At 46.1% G+C, this 20,195-nt stretch overlaps 1 protein-coding gene across 1 annotated transcript in view; it reads left to right on the top strand.

Moving 5' to 3' along the window:
• Positions 1–477: 477 nt before the first annotated feature.
• Positions 478–20,195, top strand: part of arhgap39 (Rho GTPase activating protein 39) — a 73,846-nt gene continuing 54,128 nt past the window's right edge. The window contains exon 1 of the mRNA XM_068707825.1: positions 478–581. Within this exon, the coding sequence (XP_068563926.1) occupies positions 571–581 (11 nt within the window). The 5' untranslated portion in view covers positions 478–570. The remainder of the gene's footprint in view (positions 582–20,195) is intronic.

Genomic DNA, 20,195 nt, shown 5'->3' with positions numbered 1-20,195 from the left:
GCAGTGTCTGAGACTTTCATAGACGTTTTTCAGAATTATTTCATAGTGCAGATGACATTAAAGTAAGAATACTAACATCAAGAAATAGTGTATTAGATATTGTAAATATACGCTTTTTTAAGAATGAAATTCAATGTATAACAATATTAAAGATATTGCCATATCTGTATGCTATTGAGGATTTCCAAGATAAGGATATGTTATTTTGTGTGATTTTGCCAACAAGTCTTTCATAATGTCTTTTTTTTAATTTATTTTTTACCAGTCCTGTATATAGACTACAGGCCATGAGTTATTGACATTACAACAACAGCCTACGTTTATGTCTACATATTGTATCCCGTTTTCTATTTTTTCACTTCTCTATTTCCAAAATAGGGGCCACATTGGCATCGCCGGGCGAGAGGCGTTTATTGTGAAGGTAATGACCGGAAGAGGTGTTCGTCACTGTCGACAGCTCGACACTGGTCTGGGAGGAGTGACTCGTTGACTGCGGAGACCGCAATTTCGGCAACATGGGAGCCGCTGTGGGATTTATTCTAAAGGGATTTTAAAGAACCGTCGGGGAAAATGGCAGAGAGGTGAGTCCAAACACGCACACACTGTGTTTTTCCTCCCACTCGCTGTTTTATTCGATGCCTCGTCTCAGAGAGCAAGACGGGAGGCAGCCGACCAGCGACGAGGCTAACAGCGGTTCCTTTGGTCGCCGCGCTTAAGCGACTGTTAGCTAGCTCGCCACTTATTCGCTCGCGCGATTCAACAATTCTTCTATCACGAAAAACGCATATATGCATTCGGGTTTGTTTTCGGGTCCACTGGCCAGATTGTTGGCTGTTGGTGTGGGGACATCCCCCCCACCCCCTGGATATTTGTCAAGGTGGAAGCAGCGGTGGAGAGGGAGGCTGTGCACGGCTGGGTGGTGATGCTGTTGCACCTGTCGGTCTAAATTGCCGTCTCTTTGCTGGAATGCAGCTAACCTGCTCCTCTAGCCTGGATGCTAGCAGCAGAGCCACCCGTGCACACCTAGCCCGTCAGTGTGGGCTGAGGCTCGGCTAGCCGGGTCCTCCCTCGCAGCATCCATCCGTCTCCTTCGCGATGGATGGAGGCGCCTCCCATGAGAGGAGGCGCTGGGCACGGGAGAAGAGTGGCACCGTCCTGTGAACGTTGCCTCTCGAAACACCGTCATATTTAGCCCCGTGCTTGTCAAGATGCGGAAATATGGTCCTGGGTTACCAGTCTGTGCCCTGATGGGTGGCAATTCCATATACACTTACGCGCTGGCAAATATTTCACTTAGCCTTACAGCCATGTTTTTAAATCAGTAGTTTCCCGTGGGAAATTCATCCACACTTCATCAATGAAGGGAATTAGCCATTATTAGTATAATGTCCATTTTTCCAGAGCTGCTCCTCGCTGTAACCTCCCACTGATGGCGAGAGAAGTCCAACTTGTAACGTCCCTGGGATTAGAGTCGCTCTGTAGATTTGATCATCTTCGTATCCGATTGCATATGTCGATGATGCCGAACCTTTTCCCATGTTGCATAACGCGACCCGGCCCGTTAACTCGCCACGGGTCGAGAAAAACAATTGAAACACCCGGAATGTGAACGGAGTCTGGTGCTACAGCAGATGGAGCGTCACTCAACGAAATCTCCAACCCCGATAGATGATTGTTTTATTCCGTTAGTTGCCTTTTTAAAGTGAGGGTGTGGGCCGCATCTTCAACATAGACAATGGCAGTTCCTCCCCAGCAGCGAGCAAGCTCATAAGCCCAAGTTAATAATTGATGGCTGTTAAATTTGTGTCGCTAGGGGGGGGGGGGGGGTCACTGGGCCTCGTGTAAATCACTACTGCGGGTCTGCCCCGCGGGCTTTGGAGCACCGCGCAAATCCAGGCGTGTTTGTCAAGAGTCCTAGCAGAGGCTTAGTTCACTCGGCCCCATTGATCCGGTCAAAATGCACCATCATCACTCTCACGTGCACGCAGCAATACTTGATGACTGATGAGGGAGCTTTCTGGACTTGTGATCCGATGTCAAGGCGTCATGAACGCATTATGAGGACTTGTGGGACAAGCCTGTTTGGGATCTTCGTTGACACAAACTGCAGCACGTGTGTCAATCAAAGCGTCACAGCAGACTCCCCCTGCTTCACGCAGGGAGGCGACACACAAGGAGAGAGGAGAGAGTAGGGAGGCATGCTGAGGGCAGCCGGTCTGACCTGGACCACGCTGGTTGAGGTTGAGGTTGGGTGTATTTATTGTTGTATTGACTGGCGATGGATGGGTGGCTTAGGGTAAAGCACAGTGTGTTTGAGACACAGCCATTATGCTTTTATTAGTTTAAAGGGAAGATGGATGTTTTGGGAGTCGTTTTGTAGCAAAAAACCTCACAACTCTAATCTTATTTGCATCTTTGGTTTGCTAGAAGCACCAGAGGGACACTGATTGGTTGTGTGCGGAAATGACCGTAGACTTAGAAGAAGTGGACGTCGTCATGGTGACGTCGGCCATTGGTTTGTGGACTGCTGTTTTAAAGCCTCGAGTTTGGCGATTTTTCGCCGTTGCCATGTTAGATTACGTTGTTTATTTCCAATGAACAGAAGTGACCATATTTGGATTGTGGAGGAGTGACGTAGAGACGCCGTATACGTCTCTGGTAGCGGCAGTGACCTGTCAATCACAGTAAGCCCCGCCCTAAAGCACACCCTGCTTTATGGTCTGTGTGACTCTAAATGGACCATAATTTACTAAATGAACATCATTCTGTATTGAAGAAGACTTGAAACTAGAGATTGAGACCATAAACTCATGTTTACAATGTTTACTGAGGGAATAAATCAAGAGAGAAGTAGAGTCATTTTCTCATAGACTTCTATACAACCAGAGGAGTCGCCCCCTGCTGGTCAGTAGAGAGAATGCACGTTTTAAGACACTTCAGCATCACCTTCACTCTGCAGAACCGGAGGTTGGCGCCTGGATGTGACGCACATTCATTTGAAGTTAAATCAAAAATACCTTAAAGTTTCATAACTTTTGGCGACTCCCCTTTTTCTGGTCCTCGGTTATTGGATGTCATTTTCAGACTGCATTTCAACAATCTTCCGTGAACTTTTTTATTTGCAATCAAGTTGGAAATATGCATATATATCGACTGTTATTTCAGGTCCAATACCGATTATTAGTAATCAAGGAGGCCGACAACGACTGAAGTTAACTTTGCAACTTCAGCGTAGACGGCTGTGACATTTAACTTCAGCAATATCTGCCGCCTCACGTTTGCTCTCTGTTGATTGGCTAATACTCGGGACGTGTAACCAATGAGATGGTGCTGTGGGTGGGACATCGAGTGAGACTACAGACACAGACAGGCGGCTGCATCAGAGCAAATGTAGCACATTTTAAAATTGATTTATTTTGTCTGCAATCGGATAAAAAACAAAACAATTAAATAATCGTAGAAATGCTGATATCACAGCTGATAATCAGCCTCTAGTAGGTTAATGTATGTCTTAATGGACCTGCTGCCCAAACCCTAAACTCACCATGAGTTGTGGTTGTGCTCCAGTCTGTCGAGCGACTGTGAATGGAGAATTCACATGCGCTTCTTCTGTGAGTTGTTTCACAGCATGATTGTTGGAACGAAGCCTCTAATTAACAGCTCTTAAAGAGCCGTTAATTGTACTTTAACTCTTTGTGATTGTAGTGGAAATATATTTGTCCCTTTTTATATTCTCAAGAATAACAGGGAAAAAAAAAATCGTACTGTTCCTATAATTCCTCGACATGAGACCATGTTGTTGACACACGACAACATCCGTCGACCCACACATGGCGGCCCCACGCTGCACGTGTTCTGCGCGTCTGGCAGCCAGCTTGACATTTGATCCCAGCAGAAGGGTGGGGCACCGGGCTTATGTGTTGTGCCAGCAGCACATGGTTGAAATATTCATATCGGCACGCTCAGGCCACTAAGCTGCCGCCGGATCCGTCACATACACTCACGTTGTCTGCAGCGCTGAGCGAAGAAGTCCATCAGTACTCTGGCTAAACACCGATGTTCTTCCCTCAGCCCTGTAGTTTGTAACAAGCTGATGCACAACTTGGAATAGTTACAATGCGTCAGACAATACAATGTTTTACTGAGATTTTACATTGTTATCGTTATCATTGAAAACACTGTGATATGACGCAATGGGACATCAAACAAAAGACTCATTATGGAATTATGGGAAATGTATGATCCAGCTCTGACTGAATGAATACAATGATTACGGTTTATTTTTGACCAAACCAGAGTTAGTGATTGTTGAAGAAGTGGAAAGATGAACCAAGCGAGTTTTATTTTGTTCATGTCGAGTTTGAATGTCGTGTGTTTTTCGACACGTTTTTGTCAAAGGAGCCTTGTGTATTTAGTGAGAGCGATGCTGTTTCTGGTTAAACAAAAAAACAGATTTAAATCTGTGACAAAAAGGTCTGTCATCATCAGCACACGTATACCTTCAGCATGCCTCCAGTAGCTAGCGTAGCACAGACGTGCTAACGCTAGTTAATGATGTGACAATGTGCTCTGCTAATGTTAGCGCCACAGATCTTCACCGTAGAAACGGAACATTTCAGAAACTGGTTGGAGCTGGACGATTGATTGGCCAGGCTGCGTTCGAGGGGCGGGACTTAGCAAAGGGTAAATCCATAATACTTTAGCATCTTTTAATTTCAATACTCATTATACCACGTTGTTAGGAATAGTTATGTAAATAATTAACGCTACAAGACAAATAGAAGGCTTCAAATTGAACCTGTGATCGGTGATTGGCTGACGTTGCTTCCGGCGATCATTGATCGGCCCCAAAAATCCTGATCGTAACACCCGGAGCATAAATATTATGAAAACAGGCACGGAACCGTTGCTTAAGAATACTTTTTATTTTTTGACTCCAGCATCACTGTTCATCTGTTACTTTGCACTCCTCGGATAGTCCTCTGCAGTTTATTTCCTCCACATCTGTTTAACTGTGTGTGTTAATAGAGGCAGTGAACACCCATATGTGTATGTATGGAAAAGGCATTTAATGAACGGCGGCACACCAGGCTGTCGGCTTAATAAAATGAGGATACGCACCCCGGGGTGGTTGTGTTTCTCCCTCCCTCGTCACCCTTCATGAAACAAACCGCTGAACAAACCGCTGAAGGACAGCAGTTTGTACATGGCCGCAGCCTGAGCCTCTAATTCTTCACCCACACACCAGGAAGTCAGCGGTTCTACCCGTCTTCATCGTCCTCAACCAATAGTGATCTCAGAGCCATTCCACGTGAGGTCAATGTTATTGACCTCTCTGCATTCACACTCGGTCTGTGCTACAGAAACACCTTCATGACGGGTGTTGAAGCTGAATTTGGGGATGTGCGCGATTACCTGAAGCTCGAGCCGGTTAAAGGTACTATTTTTTTCAATGTACCCATTTTAAATGATGTGTTGACATATGCTGTCTCAGCTCCTCCTGCTCTTTAATGGCTCTTCTACTCCAGCTTGGTTTAAGTCGCTGCACCTCCAGACAGAACAGCCTGCATGCACTTTTTCTCCTAGCCTAACAATGAATACCTGCACACCCTTATTCCACTGTTATTCCCAATATGACAATATTGCGGATCTGATATGGCTCATGGTTCCGTCACTGCGTCGATGTGGAATCCTTCACATCTGCATCAGGGGGTCGTCATAAAACACAGACGACATTAACGTTTTTATTTAAACCTTTAAATGCAGTTTTCAACCATTGAATCGTTATTGAATCATACGGGAGATGTTTGACCTTTACTGTCCCAATACCCAGTCGTCATTTTAAAAAAAAAGCCTGTTTCACTAAATGCTGATTTGCCGACACTGTGGAGCTGCGGCACGCCACTGCAGATACTTCAAACATGCCAGTCGCACGTCACATTTCATCCGTCACAGTGTACAGTCATTTGCTGAAGTGGTTGCGGCTCTAATCTCTTTCGCCGTTAGCTCGTCTGTGTGTTGGCGGAGGGCCAAGAGGAGGGGGGTGGGGGTGGGGGGGTGGGGGTGGACAGAGGATGGAGAGGAAACAAAGCTATGAGGGGAAACTGACAGGTTGTACAGCGTGTTGCCTCCATCGCGGAGAATGACTCCCCACACATCTGTTGAAGCGATATCGTCGGACGCTGATGGCTGCAGCACGGCCTGGTTGAATTAGAATAGGAGACAGTGAGCGGAGATAGCAGCATATTGACAGTGGCATTGACAGTGGATGGGGGGGGAGGGGCGAGCGACATAGAGGAAGTATCGACAGATGAAGAGAGCGAGAGAGAGGGAGAGCACTTTCTCTCTCTAATAGGATTATGGTGTAAATGTGTTTGTCTGAAGGGCTGCCCCCAGAGGCTTCCAAGGGTGTGTGTGTGTGTGTGTGTGTGTGTGTGTGTGTGTGTGTGTGTGTGTGGGCCCGAGTGGTAGAGATAGAGAACAAGCAGCATTGGGTGTATAAAATGGATGAACGGCTGGTCGTGTTTCACTTTTAGCGGTGTCTCGGGTGTGCTTCGGTATTGCTGGGCGGTACGGCCAAAACATTCTATCACGGTATACCTTTTCAGAATTTCTTTTTTTTCTTTAAATGTCAATATACATGCTGCCAGAGGGGTGGAGCACAGCTATGGCAACCGTGTGGCATATTTACAACCCTCCTGAAGTCAACAGTAAAACATTCTAAATGTTATCTTTTTATGTTGTTGTCATCCATGGTTGTCAATCGATGCATCTTTAGAATCTATCGGTCAATAATCTTACCGTAGGGCAGATTCCTTTATCTTCCACCCTACCTGCCGGCATGTTGGACCCAGGATGGCAGTTTGGGTCCAAATCAGAGATCGACCGGTGTGCTTTTTTTTCAGGGCTGATACCGATTATTAGTAATCGATAACAGATATTTGCAACCAAAATCAGTGGTTGAGTTAGACTTTCACGTTGTCCGTCATTTTGTTGAAATCTGCCATTTAAATTTTTAGATTATAATAAGACATAAAGGTGTATTAAACAGTGAGTCTGAAATGAGAGCCGGCGTTCAGATTTTTAATTAATTAATTAATTAATTATATAATTAATTAATTATATAATTTACTAAATGAACATCATGCTGTATTGAAGAAGACTTGAAATTAGAGATCGAGACCATAAACTCATGTTTACAATGTTTACTGAGGGAATAAATCAAGAGAGAAGTAGAGTCATTTGCTCATAGACTTCTATACAATCAGAGGAGTCGCCCCCTGCTGGTCAGTAGAGAGAATGCACGTTTAAGGAACTTCCGCATCGGCTTCACTCTGCAGAATCGGAGGTTGCCGCCTGCAAATATACATAAATATTTGGAACACCTTAAAATACACCCTTAAAAATGTGAGCATTTTATTTTTTGAAGACAACACAAGCTGTCAAACTTTGCTCAAACCTCTATTTACTCATGCATACTGTACTTTATTTTACTGTTACTGTCTAATGCGAGATAAGGACCACATCAGAGTTTCCTTTGTATTGAAACAAAAAGTGCAGTAATCACCTCAATCACATTACAGCGATGGCTCATATCACTTTGCTTCTATGTAGGCCTGTAAACACATGAAGACATAAATAGACCGCAGCCTATGCAGACATGTCAAATAGAAGACATGGCTTCGTTCAGACGTTCTGTCCAACAATCTCCTCCACTGAGATTCAGCACCGGGGACAGCGCCGCACACAGCAAGCAGAGCTGTCCCTCTGAGAATAGCTCATGTTGACGCTTAATGAATCAGGATTTTTTTTTTCTGTAATTCATAAACAAAGTCACAGTGCATTATGGTGTTGTTGTTTTTTTGGTCTGTCAGCGTAAAGAAAATGTATGTAGATGTACAGTAGGCAGGTTTATGGGGTTCCGCGGACGTATCGTCGGTTCAAGCATCAGAGGCAGAACCGGTGATCAGCCTTGCTTTTTTTTCCCCTTTACACCACAGGCATCCTGTGCCGTCATTGGATGGATATTGATTAGCTCTGTTGGTGGGGCGATGATGTGTAGCGGGAAGGGTGGCTGCAGTGTGACCTCTGCGGCAGCTAACAGCTCCATCGAGTTTGACACATGAGTGCCGTACACACACACACACACACACACACACACACACACACACACACACACACACACACACTTAACATGTTAGATACTTTGGATTAAAGTATTCACCCTTCCTTCTTACCGGATGACAGATGCTTTAAGGGTCAGCTAGCCAATCAGTGCTGTGAGTCTGTGCTCTCAGGAGGACGTGTTCTCATTTCTGCGACTTTGGATTTAATCCAAAAAATAAACGATCAGAATGCAGACTCAGCGTAAACACACACATGGCTCACGTAAGCAACAGGCCGACGCCACATTGGCTCTCAGAGTTTCAACCTTTTGGATTGAATTTTGTGTATTTCGTCACACTGTTAGTTCGAAGCTTTTTTTTAATAACTGATGACTGTAAATTTAGATTTTATGGTTATACAGAGTATTAGAGATGACATGCTGCGTCTTATTTCTTTGGAGCAGGTTGATAAGCATTGCACACCTTTAAAGTAACGAGTGACTATGATTCAAATCCATATTCAATGTCATGTTTTTGTAGTCTTTGCAGTGTTGTAGCTTTGAATACTGTGGACTATTCAGTGTTAATTCCAGCCGATTAATGTCGTGATTATATGATCTCTATTGTTATATTTCTATACATTTCTGTTGCTAATGATTCAGAAGAAGGTGTGGTTTAAAAACTGAGTAAATAACTCGTTTTACTTAAACGTCAATTTAGTGTAAGCAGGTACATTTGCTTAAATCTGCCATGTAATGTGTGTGTGTGTGTGTGTGTGTGTGTGTGTGTGTGTGTGTGAGAGAGTAAATATATGTACATTATGCACATAATAGTAGTATCTCTTACTTAAACCCAAAATACTGTTTTGCGACATTTGGTTTATTTCATTTAACGTTTGAATGTAAATAAAAAGAAGTTCAGCTCTATCATGCAGCTCCAGCTCAAACATATCTTCTACCTTTGTCTGCACATCATTGTGAAAATACTTATATATTAATATGGACAAAGACAAAGCTTTAGTTTGATTCAAGTACATTGAATCCAAGGTCTTAACTGTGAGTAACACGTGAGACACGTAATAACATATTGACTTTATGTCAATGGTGAACACATGTAGCCATGTAGGTCGTGTGCTCTACTGTTGCGGTGTGTCTTGTGTTTTAAGCGGCGATCAATTAATCACGAGTCAGCGAAACAGCCTCCGAGCTTTACTTTGGAGCCCGGGCGGCGGGAGGGTGGGGCCGCTAACAAGCAGGAGGCAGTTTTAATTAGCCACGCTGCTGCTGGAGAACAAATGAAACAGGCAGCGCCGTTGTGGGGGGGGGAGGCGAGACGGGGAAGCCGGAGCGGGACACTTTGATTCGTGCTCAATGAACACACGCAGTTTTTTTATCTAGCTCTCAAACTCTGTGTTGTTTGTGTGTGTGTGTGTGTGTGTGTGTGTGTGTGTGTGTGTGTGTGTGTGTGTGTGTGTCCCGTCTTTCATGGTGTGGGAGCGGATGGCCCTTATTTATCCTTATTTATGTGATACATTTGCCAAAACCGTATGCAAATGCTAGTATGTGTTGAAGTATTTTTTATTTTTTTTTGCTGTGACGTCAACTTCAGTATCGAGAATAGTGGAATTTCACCAGTGTCGATATCGACTACTAGATTTCTGGTATGGCGACGGTGGTTGGTCCGCCAGAGAGGGTGGGCGGAGCTAAAGCAACTGTGTGTGAAGCGGCTTACTGTTCTTTCCCGATCTGTGGCAGCGTTGCGAATCGGTTGCTATGGCCCGAAAACAAACAAACTGTCCAGATCTCTAGGAAGTGAGATCCAGATCACCCGCAGTCACCGCTCATCGATTCAGCTGCAGCCAAAGAAAACCTTTGAGAGCAACTAAATAAATCAGACTGTGAAGTTCTGTACATCATCTCTTATGCACAAAGAACATTAAAAAAAAGACTAGCATCAGACTTCCCTCTCTAATAACATGAACTATTGATGACGGAGCTGAGCTTTCCTTGCATTCATTACTTACTGCTTTACAGCAAAGTAAATGTAAAATGTATCGGTGAATCGGTCTATTGTAACATTTAGAGACGACTTTTTAAAAAGTCTATCCTGCCCATTCTGATTTTCATGTACAGCAAAGCTCCGAACTAACATTCATTCATTCATTCATTCATCTTCGTCCGCTTATCCGGGATCGGGTCGCGGGGGCAACAGCTCCAGCAGGGGACCCCAAACTTCCCTTTCCCGGGCCACATCAGCCAGCTCTGACTGGGGGATCCCGAGGCGCTCCCAGGCCAGTTTGGAGATATAGTCCCTCCACCTGGTCTTGGGCCTCCCTTGGGGTCTCCTCCCAGCTGGTCGTGCCTGGAACACCTCCCTAGGGAGGCACCCAGGTGGCATCCTCACCAGATGCCCGAACCACCTCAACTGGCTCCGTTCCACGCAAAGAAGCAGCGGCTCTACTCCGAGTCCCTCACGGATGACCGAACTTCTCACCCTATCTCTAAGGGAGATGCCAGCCACCCTCCTGAGGAAACCCATTTTGGCCGCTTGTACCCGCGATCTAATTCTTTCGGTCATGACCCAGTCCACATGACCATAGGTGAGGGTAGGAACGAAGATTGCCCGGTAGATAGAGAGCTTTGCCTTGCGGCTCAGCTCTCTTTTCGTCACAACGGTGCGGTAAAGTGACTGCAATACCGCCCCAGCTGCTCCGATTCTCCGGCCAATCTCACGTTCCATTGTTCCCTCACTCGCGAACAAGACCCCGAGGTACTTGAACTCCTTCACTTGGGGTAAGGACTCATTCCCTACCCGGAGTGGGCAATCCACCGGTTTCCTGCTGAGAACCATGGCCTCAGATTTAGAGGTGCTGATCCTCATCCCAACCGCTTCACACTCGGCTGCGAACCGATCCAGTGAGTGCTGGAGGTCACAGCCCGATGAAGACATCAGGACCACATCATCTGCAAAAAGCAGCGATGCAATCCTCAGCCCACCGAACTGTAAACACTCCTCCCCACGACTACGCCTCGATATCCTGTCCATGAATACCACAAACAGGATTGGTGACAAAGCGCAGCCCTGGCGGAGGCCAACCCTCACCGGAAATGAGTCCGACTTACTACCGAGAACCCGGACACAGCTCTCGCTTTGGGCATACAGGGATTGGATGGCCCCCAGAAGTGGCCCCCTCACCCCATACTCCCGCAGCACCTCCCACAGTATCTCCCGGGGGACCCGGTCATACGCCTTCTCCAGGTCCACAAAACACATGTAGACCGGATGGGCGTATTCCCAAGCCCCCTCCAGGATCCTTGCGAGAGTGAAGAGCTGGTCCGTTGTTCCACAGCCAGGACGGAATCCGCATTGTTCCTCTTCAATCCAAGGTTCGACTATCGGCCGAACCCTCCTTTCCAGCACCTTGGAGTAGACTTTACCAGGGAGGCTGAGTAGTGTGATACCTCGGTAATTGGCACACACCCTCTGGTCCCCCTTTTTGAACAGGGGAACCACCACCCCGGTCTGCCACTCCCTAGGCACCGTCCCAGACCTCCACCCAATGTTGAAGAGACGTGTCATCCAAGACAGTCCCTCCACACCCAGTGCCTTCAGCATTTCTGGACGGATCTCATCAATCCCTGGGGCTTTGCCACTGTGGAGTTGTTTGACTACCTCAGTGACTTCCACCAGGGAAATTGATGATGCTCCGCCATCAGCCTCCAGCTCTGCCTCTACAATAGAGGGTGTATTAGTCGGATTCAGGAGTTCCTCAAAGTGCTCCTTCCACTGCCCGATTACCCCCTCAGTTGAAGTCAACAGAGTCCCATCCTTACTGTATACAGCTTGGATGTTTCCCCGTTTTCCCCTCCTGAGGTTCCGGATGGTTTTCCAGAAACACCTTGGTGCCGACCGAAAGTCCTTCTCCATGGCCACTCCGAACTCCTCCCACACCCGCTGCTTTGCCTCCTTCACGGCAGCGGCTGTAGCCCTTCGGGTCTGTCGGTACCTTGCAACTGCCTCAGGAGTCCTCCGGGATAACATATCCCGGAAGGCCTCTTTCTTCAGTCGGACGGCTTCCATGACCACCGGTGTCCACCACGGTGTTCGAGGGTTACCGCCCCTTGAGGCACCTAAGACCTTGAGACCACAGCTCATCGCCGTAGCTTTGGCAATAGAAGCTTTGAACATCGTCCATTCCTGTTCGATGCCCCCAACCTCCACAGGGATGCTAGAAAAGCTCCGCCGGAGGTGTGAGTTGAAGATCTCCCGGACAGGGGCCTCCTCCAGACGTTCCCAGTTTGCCCGCACTACCCGTTTGGGCTTACCAGGTCTGTCCAGAGTTTTCCCCCACCCTCTGACCCAACTCACAACCAGATGGTGATCAGTTGACAGCTCCGCCCCTCTCTTCACCCGAGTGTCCAAAACATACGGCCTCAGATCCGATGATACGATAACAAAATCGATCATCGACCTTCGGCCTCGGGTGCTCTGGTACCACGTACACTTATGAACATCCTTATGCTCGAACATGGTGTTCGTTATGGACAATCCATGACTAGCACAGAAGTCCAACAACAAACGACCGCTCGGATTTAGATCAGGGAGGCCGTTCCTCCCAATCACGCCTCTCCAGGTATCCCCATCGTTGCCCACGTGCGCGTTGAAATCCCCCAGCAGAACTATGGAGTCCCCCACTGGAGCCCCATACAGGACTCCAGTCAGGGTCTCTAAGAAGGCCGAATACTTTGAACTGTTGTTCGACCCTCTCGTCCACCGGGGTAAACTCCGACGCAGCAGCACTCAGCCGGGGATTTGTGAGTATCCCCACACCCGCCTGGCGCCTCACACCCTGGGCAACTCCAGAGAAGAAAAGAGTCCAACCCCTATCCAGGAGTACGGTTCCAGAACCGATGCAGTGCGTAGAGGTAAGCCCCACCAGATCTAACTGGTAGCGCTCCACCTCCCGCACAAGCTCCGGCTCCTTCCCCCACAGAGAGGTGACGTTCCACGTCCCCAGAGCCAGCCTTTGCTGCCCGGGTCTGGTTCGTCGAGATCCCTGGCCTTCACTGCCACCCATGGGGCAGCGCACCCGACCCCAGCGGTTCCTCCTGCAAGTGGTGAGCCCACAGGATGAACTAACAATTAAATAATAACAATAACTTTGTGTTAACTGGCAAAAATTCTAAATGTTATCACTTTTAATTTGTTATAGTCATCTACAGTGGTTTTCTTTGCATAAAAACACACAATTCAAACGATTAGGAAATCAAAGATTGTATTTTTATTGATTAAAAATAACTCTTGGCTTCAGTAGTTTTAATGGAGCATTATGAACTGTTCAACAGGTCATAATTCACCTCTCATATCTATTTTATATTGCTGTGAAAACATCTCACCAAAACTACATTTAAGAAGATTACAATTGAACCTATCATGATATAATTCACCTTCGGTCGTGACTCTTTTTTTACTGAACAGAGCTTGAGGGCATCATCATGTGCCACCATTATCAGCAGGACCGTGCCATAGAGGGACCCTGAGCTTATTTTGGACTTGCTGAAAGACATGGTGTGTGTGTGTGTGTGTGTGTGTGTGTGTGTGTGTGTGTGTGTGTGTGTGCGGCTGTGACGTTAATGTGCCGTCCATGTCTGAATGAAGCCGTACTGGACGTTAATGTAAATGTCCTCCTATGTCTGAGTGACACAAAGCCAACACTTTAAAAGACAGACGAAGACAGCAACGTTCCCGTGTTTCACGTCCGATAAAGCGCTCCAGTGATATGTCCCCCTGGACACCCGGGCCGTCCTCCTCCCGGGCCTCTTAATGGAGCCCGTCCAGGTCGTGGCCCTCTTTCCTCCCGCTAATGGTTCACACGGTGCAGGCTGAGGGGGTTCACGGGGGTCAAACACACACAGACGTAAGTGTTCTGCTTGGTATTCAAGAAGTACAAAGCCACTCCAGATCGTCCCCCCCGATCGATAGAGCGAGGAGGAAAAGTAGCTCGCTATTAATATGTGCAGTGTGCTGTGTGTGTGCTGCTGGTTGTTAGCGCTGTAAAGAAAACCTCCATACTGACTAGTGATTGACTCAGGTTTGTGTGATTCGTTCAGCTATGTTCTAATCAAAGCAGCGGGCCAGAAGAACATCCCACATACACTGAGGACCACTTGATCCATCAGCATCAACCCATGGTCTCATTTAAGGATGTTTTCTCAGCATCATTGAGGCCCTGATGTCTGGAGGTTGGCAAGTATGCCGATCATAAATGTGATCATTGACCATGATTATTGACTGGGCTTTTCGTCTCTGAATGCGTTCCCTGCGGTTGAGGAGTGACGATCCCACAGAAATAGAATAGGAGTAGAACGTTACTCGACTACAAAAGAAAATGGAGATTGTTGTTGGTTGTCATGGTTGACGCAGCTCGCCGAGAAGAGAGCGATCGTAGCTTCGGGTGGCTGGTTAGCTAGCTAGTTAGCGAGGTAGCTTGTTCTTCACCAGAGCGACGAGGAATAATGAGGCGTGAGGGACCGTTAGACCCAACCTGCCCCGCTGTTCAGCTCATTTCCTGTAACCAGTGTGGCATTAAAGCCAGGTGGAATAAACAAGCTAGCTAACAAGCCAGCTGTCAGCTAGTTAGCTAGCTATCTAGCTGGCTGATTCCACCATGCTTTAATGCTACACTGGTTACAGAGCAAATTCCACACTCATCTGTTGACAACAATGTGCTTTCCCACAAGAGCATGTGATGCTAAGCTGCTAAGCTAGCGAGCGACAGTCTGTGGTTGGAGTTAGTTCCGTCCGTGGCAAGTGTCCTGTTTCCAGACACACCACCCATGTGCCAGCACCCAAGGGTCACGCAATTGCGAAGGCCACGGTTGCTAGGAGACCGTCTCCCCACGCTGTTTGTGTTCAAGAGCCTCCAGCATAAACTACAGCATCACACACACACAGCGTCAAACACACACACACACACACACACACACACACACACACACACACACACACACACGTCACAGAGCAGACAGATAAACACAAACAAGAATCTCTTTATTTCTCTGCATTTGTGCACACACACACACACACACACACACACACACACACACACACACACACACACACACACACAGACAGACAGACAGACAGACAGACAGACAGACAGACGAATGAAGACTGTGATGAGTTATGAGCTGGCCATGTTTTTGGTTTCCCTGCTGCAGGTTTGTAGCCGTACAAAGGATCCTTTTCATTTACATTAGTTCTCGTAAATATGACTTGAGTCATTACATCTGTAAGAACAATTGTTTTCACTATTGATTAATCTGCCAGTCATTTGCCTAACGGATGCATTAACTGTTTGAAATTGGTGGAAATATCGAAGACAAAGAAAAGCAGTAAATCCTCATAATTGAGCAGCCGGAACAGAAGAAGAGGTGGTTAAACGATCGATTATTAAAATATTTGATTATTTTCCTTCAATGGTATATAATATTGTATATCACATTAGCATTTACTACTGCAATCCAACCAGTATTTAGATATCCGTTTTGATTGGATCATTTAATAATTCAATTAGAAATTCAGCATGTATTTAAATCTCACCTTATTGCCATTACAATAGTTGTAGTTTCCCATAATACATTTATATGAATCTAAATATCCACAAATGTTGCACTGTTTTTAGCATTGAAATACTAATCGCACTTTAAACCGACACAGTTTGTGTAGAAAAGTGTGTAAATAGTACCAAAGTGCGTCATTAATAGACACATGCCAGCATTATTTGAAAGGTAATGAACCAATCAAAGGGTTGTGTCTGTAGTGTGAAGATCAGCTGATCTGAGGGGTCAGTAGTTGTGAGATCGAGACAAGAGACTGCAGACCTTAGGCCTCACACACACACACACCCACCTTGTAATGCTACAGGGTAAAGTCTGTTCCCCAGACCTGCTGTTGGGAGGCTGTCTGCCTCCAGGACGTGAACACACTGCTGCTGCTGCTGCTGCTGCTGCAGCTATTTTTAGTGTGTGGGTGTTGAGAGGTCCAGATCAGCCTACCAGATCATGGAAGCTCCGCAGAGATCGCCCCACCGCAAACGGGTGCAGGAACACACACACACACACACACACACACACACACACACACACACACACACACACACACACACAGAGCACTACGTAATAGTATGGGTGTGCGGGAGGGGGGGGGAGGTGATGAAGAATGAAATCGGATAAAACGAGACTAAAATACAGAAGCCTATCTAACCCCTCCATCTGTGAGAGAGGAGGTGGGGAACTGCTGCAGAAAATCAGATACTGTTGCTCCAGAGTGAAGAATACGTGAGCCGGGAGCAATGCTGCTCACGCTGCCGTCTTCTGACTCACTGTAGATCGAAACAGTCATGAATATCTTCATAACGTGATTGTAAAATAGCAACTACAGCTTGGTCCAAAGTTTGGAGGTTTGGCAGAGTATTAATTTAATAATATTTAAATGTGAACTATTGTTTTCCCCTGGGGGAGGGAGATAAGGAGATAGGGAGGGAGGGAGGGAGGGAGGGAGAGAGAGAGAGAGAGAGCCAAATATACCTTTGTAGAATTCTCTGGTTCATCTCTACTAACAGAGACAAACAGAGAGACAGCTGACTCATGTGAACGCGTCCAACATGGGTTGAACATGTCGGACATAGACTGTATAGAAGAAGTGGACTTAGTAACCGTGACGTCGCCCATTGGTTTGTGGCCTGATGGTTTGAAGCCTCGAGTTCAACATTTTGGACGTTACCATCTCAGTTTTTCGCAACCAGAAGTGACCGGAGGAGGTGGAGCAAAGTACAACCATAGAATTTATATAAAAAGTGGACGTAGTCATCGTGACGTCACCTACTGGTTTGTGGACTGATTTTAAGGCCTTGAGTTCAGTGATTTCGCCGTCGCATTCACAATGAGGTCAAAATGGTGAAATGCAATTCAAAACTACTGTAAATAGCTAGATTCTCTACATTTGTACCAATGCTGTGTCGGGGACAACGGCTCGAAAGAGAGCTCTTTTTTTAGGACTGCTAAAAAAAAATTGCTTTTTTGCTAAAAACAAAATCCAGCAAAAAAAAAGAATCCAGCTCTAACTTTTTAAATGGCCATTTTCAGGAAAGGTTAAAGTTAAAAAAAAAAGCAACCTGCAAGTTGCTGTGTAAGCACCGTAAAAAGTAATTATGTAATCATCATTGAGCATCACGTGACATCGCATCAGTAGCAGCTTGCCGTGTCGAGTGTGTGGTAGCTTTTAGTTTAAAATGTGTGTGTCGGGGACAAGTGATTCCAATTACCGCATCTCTTCCACGTCAGCGTCGGGCCTCGTAATGATTTTGTCTCGTGTGACCCGAAGTAATTACCGGAAACCCCGAGACAGTCACACTCGTCGCCGCGTCCGTCCTCCTGGGTCTAAACCCACTGCGCTTGTTCACAGCCGGCTGCTACGGGGAATACTTAGCAGGATGGAATGATGGTGATAATGATGATGATGATGATGAAGAGTTCACTTGACCTGCGAGCAGACAGACAGACAGACAGGCGAGCGTGTGCTATCGCGCAACACATAAGCGGACGCAAGATGTCTCCAAGCTGCCAGTGTGAGCCTCCAGCCGGGCTGCTGGCCCTAGTGTCACAAGCAATATGATCTTCATATCATAACACCCAAAACTTATTACATGACAGCAAATAAAAAAAGGCTGTGATCTCGTGAGCCTCAACAAACGAGGAGTTTTGAGATGAAGTCATTTGTTCCCACGGCTGTGGAAGTGTTTTCTTTATGGGGCCTTTGAGAAGCTGTTTGAGTTCAATTCTCAAATCCAAACTGAGCAAAGACATAAGAGAAAGATGGTCAGAAGTGGATAAAACGGTGTGTTTGTGTCTCTGGCAAGTTGGCAACGTAAACATGCCGAGCTAAGCAGTTACCTGCACTAGTAAAACAGCATTAGCATAGCATCTCGTAAGCCCACTAGTAAAACAGCATTAGCATAGCATCTCGTAAGCCCACTAGTAAAACAGCATTAGCATAGCATCTCGTAAGCCCACTAGTAAAACAGCATTAGCATAGCATCTCGTAAGCCCACTAGTAAAACAGCATTAGCATAGCATCTTGTAAGCCCACTAGTAAAACAGCATTAGCATAGCATCTTGTAAGCCAACTACATTAGTATTCAGGGTTACAGGTTACGTCAGAAAAAGACTGTTGTTGGTCCAAATAACTCATCAGCATCATCACAACTCTACAACATCGAAACAGTGTCTTTATGCTCCGGGCTTGACTTTAAGCATATTCAGCAACTTAGCAGCTGATAGTACACAATTCAAATGATTCGGTATAAATGATTGTATTTTTATTTTAATACTTGCTTACATTTTTGGGGGGCATTGGTAGTTATAACGATGTATTATAAGCTGCCTATAGCTGGTGTTAGGAAGTTAAACAGGTCATAATTAATCTCTAATATCTATTTTATATTAATGTGAAAACATCTTCAAACAACTGGATTTATTCTCTAGTTTCTCGCAAAAAAAAGAATTTGAACACATCATGCTCTGCCCGGTATTCCTCCGCATCAGCTTGGTAATGGCGATAACAAAAAGTTCCGTTCTGAGTTTATCGGTATTGGACGTGTCAAGTGTTGAAAATTGTTCGACACTGTACGTCTTTGGGCCTCCAGCAATCCACCCGCCAAGTTTGAAGAAGATCCGATGAACGGTTCTCGAGATATACACAGGACACACACACACACACACACACACACACACACACACACACACACACACACACACACACACACACACGTATACAGAGATTCTCTTTGAGCTGAGCTGAGACAAGAAAATGGCAACTACCGCTGTGATGAATGGCGGTGATGCGTCTTCCAGGCCTCACTTGTATTTCAATTAAAGCCTATTTTCTTAAATTGCAACCAAGACTGATAACAAAGCCAAGAACCGCAGAGTCTTTTGAAATACAATGCATCACTGTGTGCTCTGACAGAGACTTGGAGCCAGCATGTAGGGCCACCCCTGAAAGTCCATGAGTTGGATCATCCGTAGGTGACCTCGCAGTCGACTTGCCATTTGTTTTCAGAGCCTAGATCTATGAGGAACTTTGTGCTTTTTTTAATTTAATCATGAACACATCGGTCGTAAAGATATGAAAAAAAAGTTCCACCCACAAAGCATGGTAAACGATATGGGGTCCGTGTTTCAAGACGGGCCGGTGTGTGTGGCCAGCGTCCCCGGGACAGGTCCAGGTCCAGGTCCAGGTCCAGGTCCAGATCCTTGACCCAACGAGTTGACTGACCACCCCACCCAAACTGCTGAGAAGTGAAGGAATATTTTCAGGTCTTTATGAAACTGTGGTTGGAAACATTCAACGATGTTGTAGTCAAAATCATCACTAAAACGGATGCTGGATAATGTCTCTCTAGATGATCTCTGAGAAAAAGTCAAATCTCCATAATTTAAAGCCAAGTCTGATTTAGAATTGAGAAATTCTGATTCAGGTACAGACATTATGTCGCTGCACTTTATTCTGGAGAATATCTTGAAGATGCGGAGATCAGGCGGAGGTGATGGTCACCCAAGCCATCATGTAGGCCGTCGTTAGGTTAGCACTGTCTTACAGAAGACGTCTGTCTTGACCGCTAATATTAAGATAAGTGACTGAGGGTGCGTGTGGAAAGTGAAAGAGCGCTCCATGCATTTAATATGAGGCAGCTTGAAACTGGACAGAGCAGCCATGAATGTTTCATTAGATCCACAGAGTTTAATATCTGTGTGTGTGTGTGTGTCTGTGTGTGTGTGTGTGTGTGTGTGTGTGTGTGTGTGTGTGTGTGTGATTGAGGGATCAGCAGGGTGTACAGCTTCACCAACAGTAAGCTAAAGGTACTGTGACTTTGCATCACGGTGAGCCGTCCTGCACAGTTTGCCGTCCTCTTCCCGTTCCCATGTCTCCCCGTCTCTGGTGGTGCAATCTGCAGCCTAGCAGATGTCCCACTGTGGCCTCTGTGTGTGTGTGTGTGTGTGTGTGTGTGTGTGTGTAACACAGATGCTG

The sequence above is a fragment of the Cebidichthys violaceus genome, unplaced genomic scaffold, assembly GCF_023349555.1.
Source record: "Cebidichthys violaceus isolate CVI_PGR_0920_01 unplaced genomic scaffold, fCebVio1.0.p SCAF_13, whole genome shotgun sequence".
Taxonomy (NCBI): domain Eukaryota; kingdom Metazoa; phylum Chordata; class Actinopteri; order Perciformes; family Stichaeidae; genus Cebidichthys; species Cebidichthys violaceus.
The sequence above is the reverse complement of the archived record's forward strand: the minus strand, read 5'-3'. Positions and strand labels throughout refer to the sequence as shown.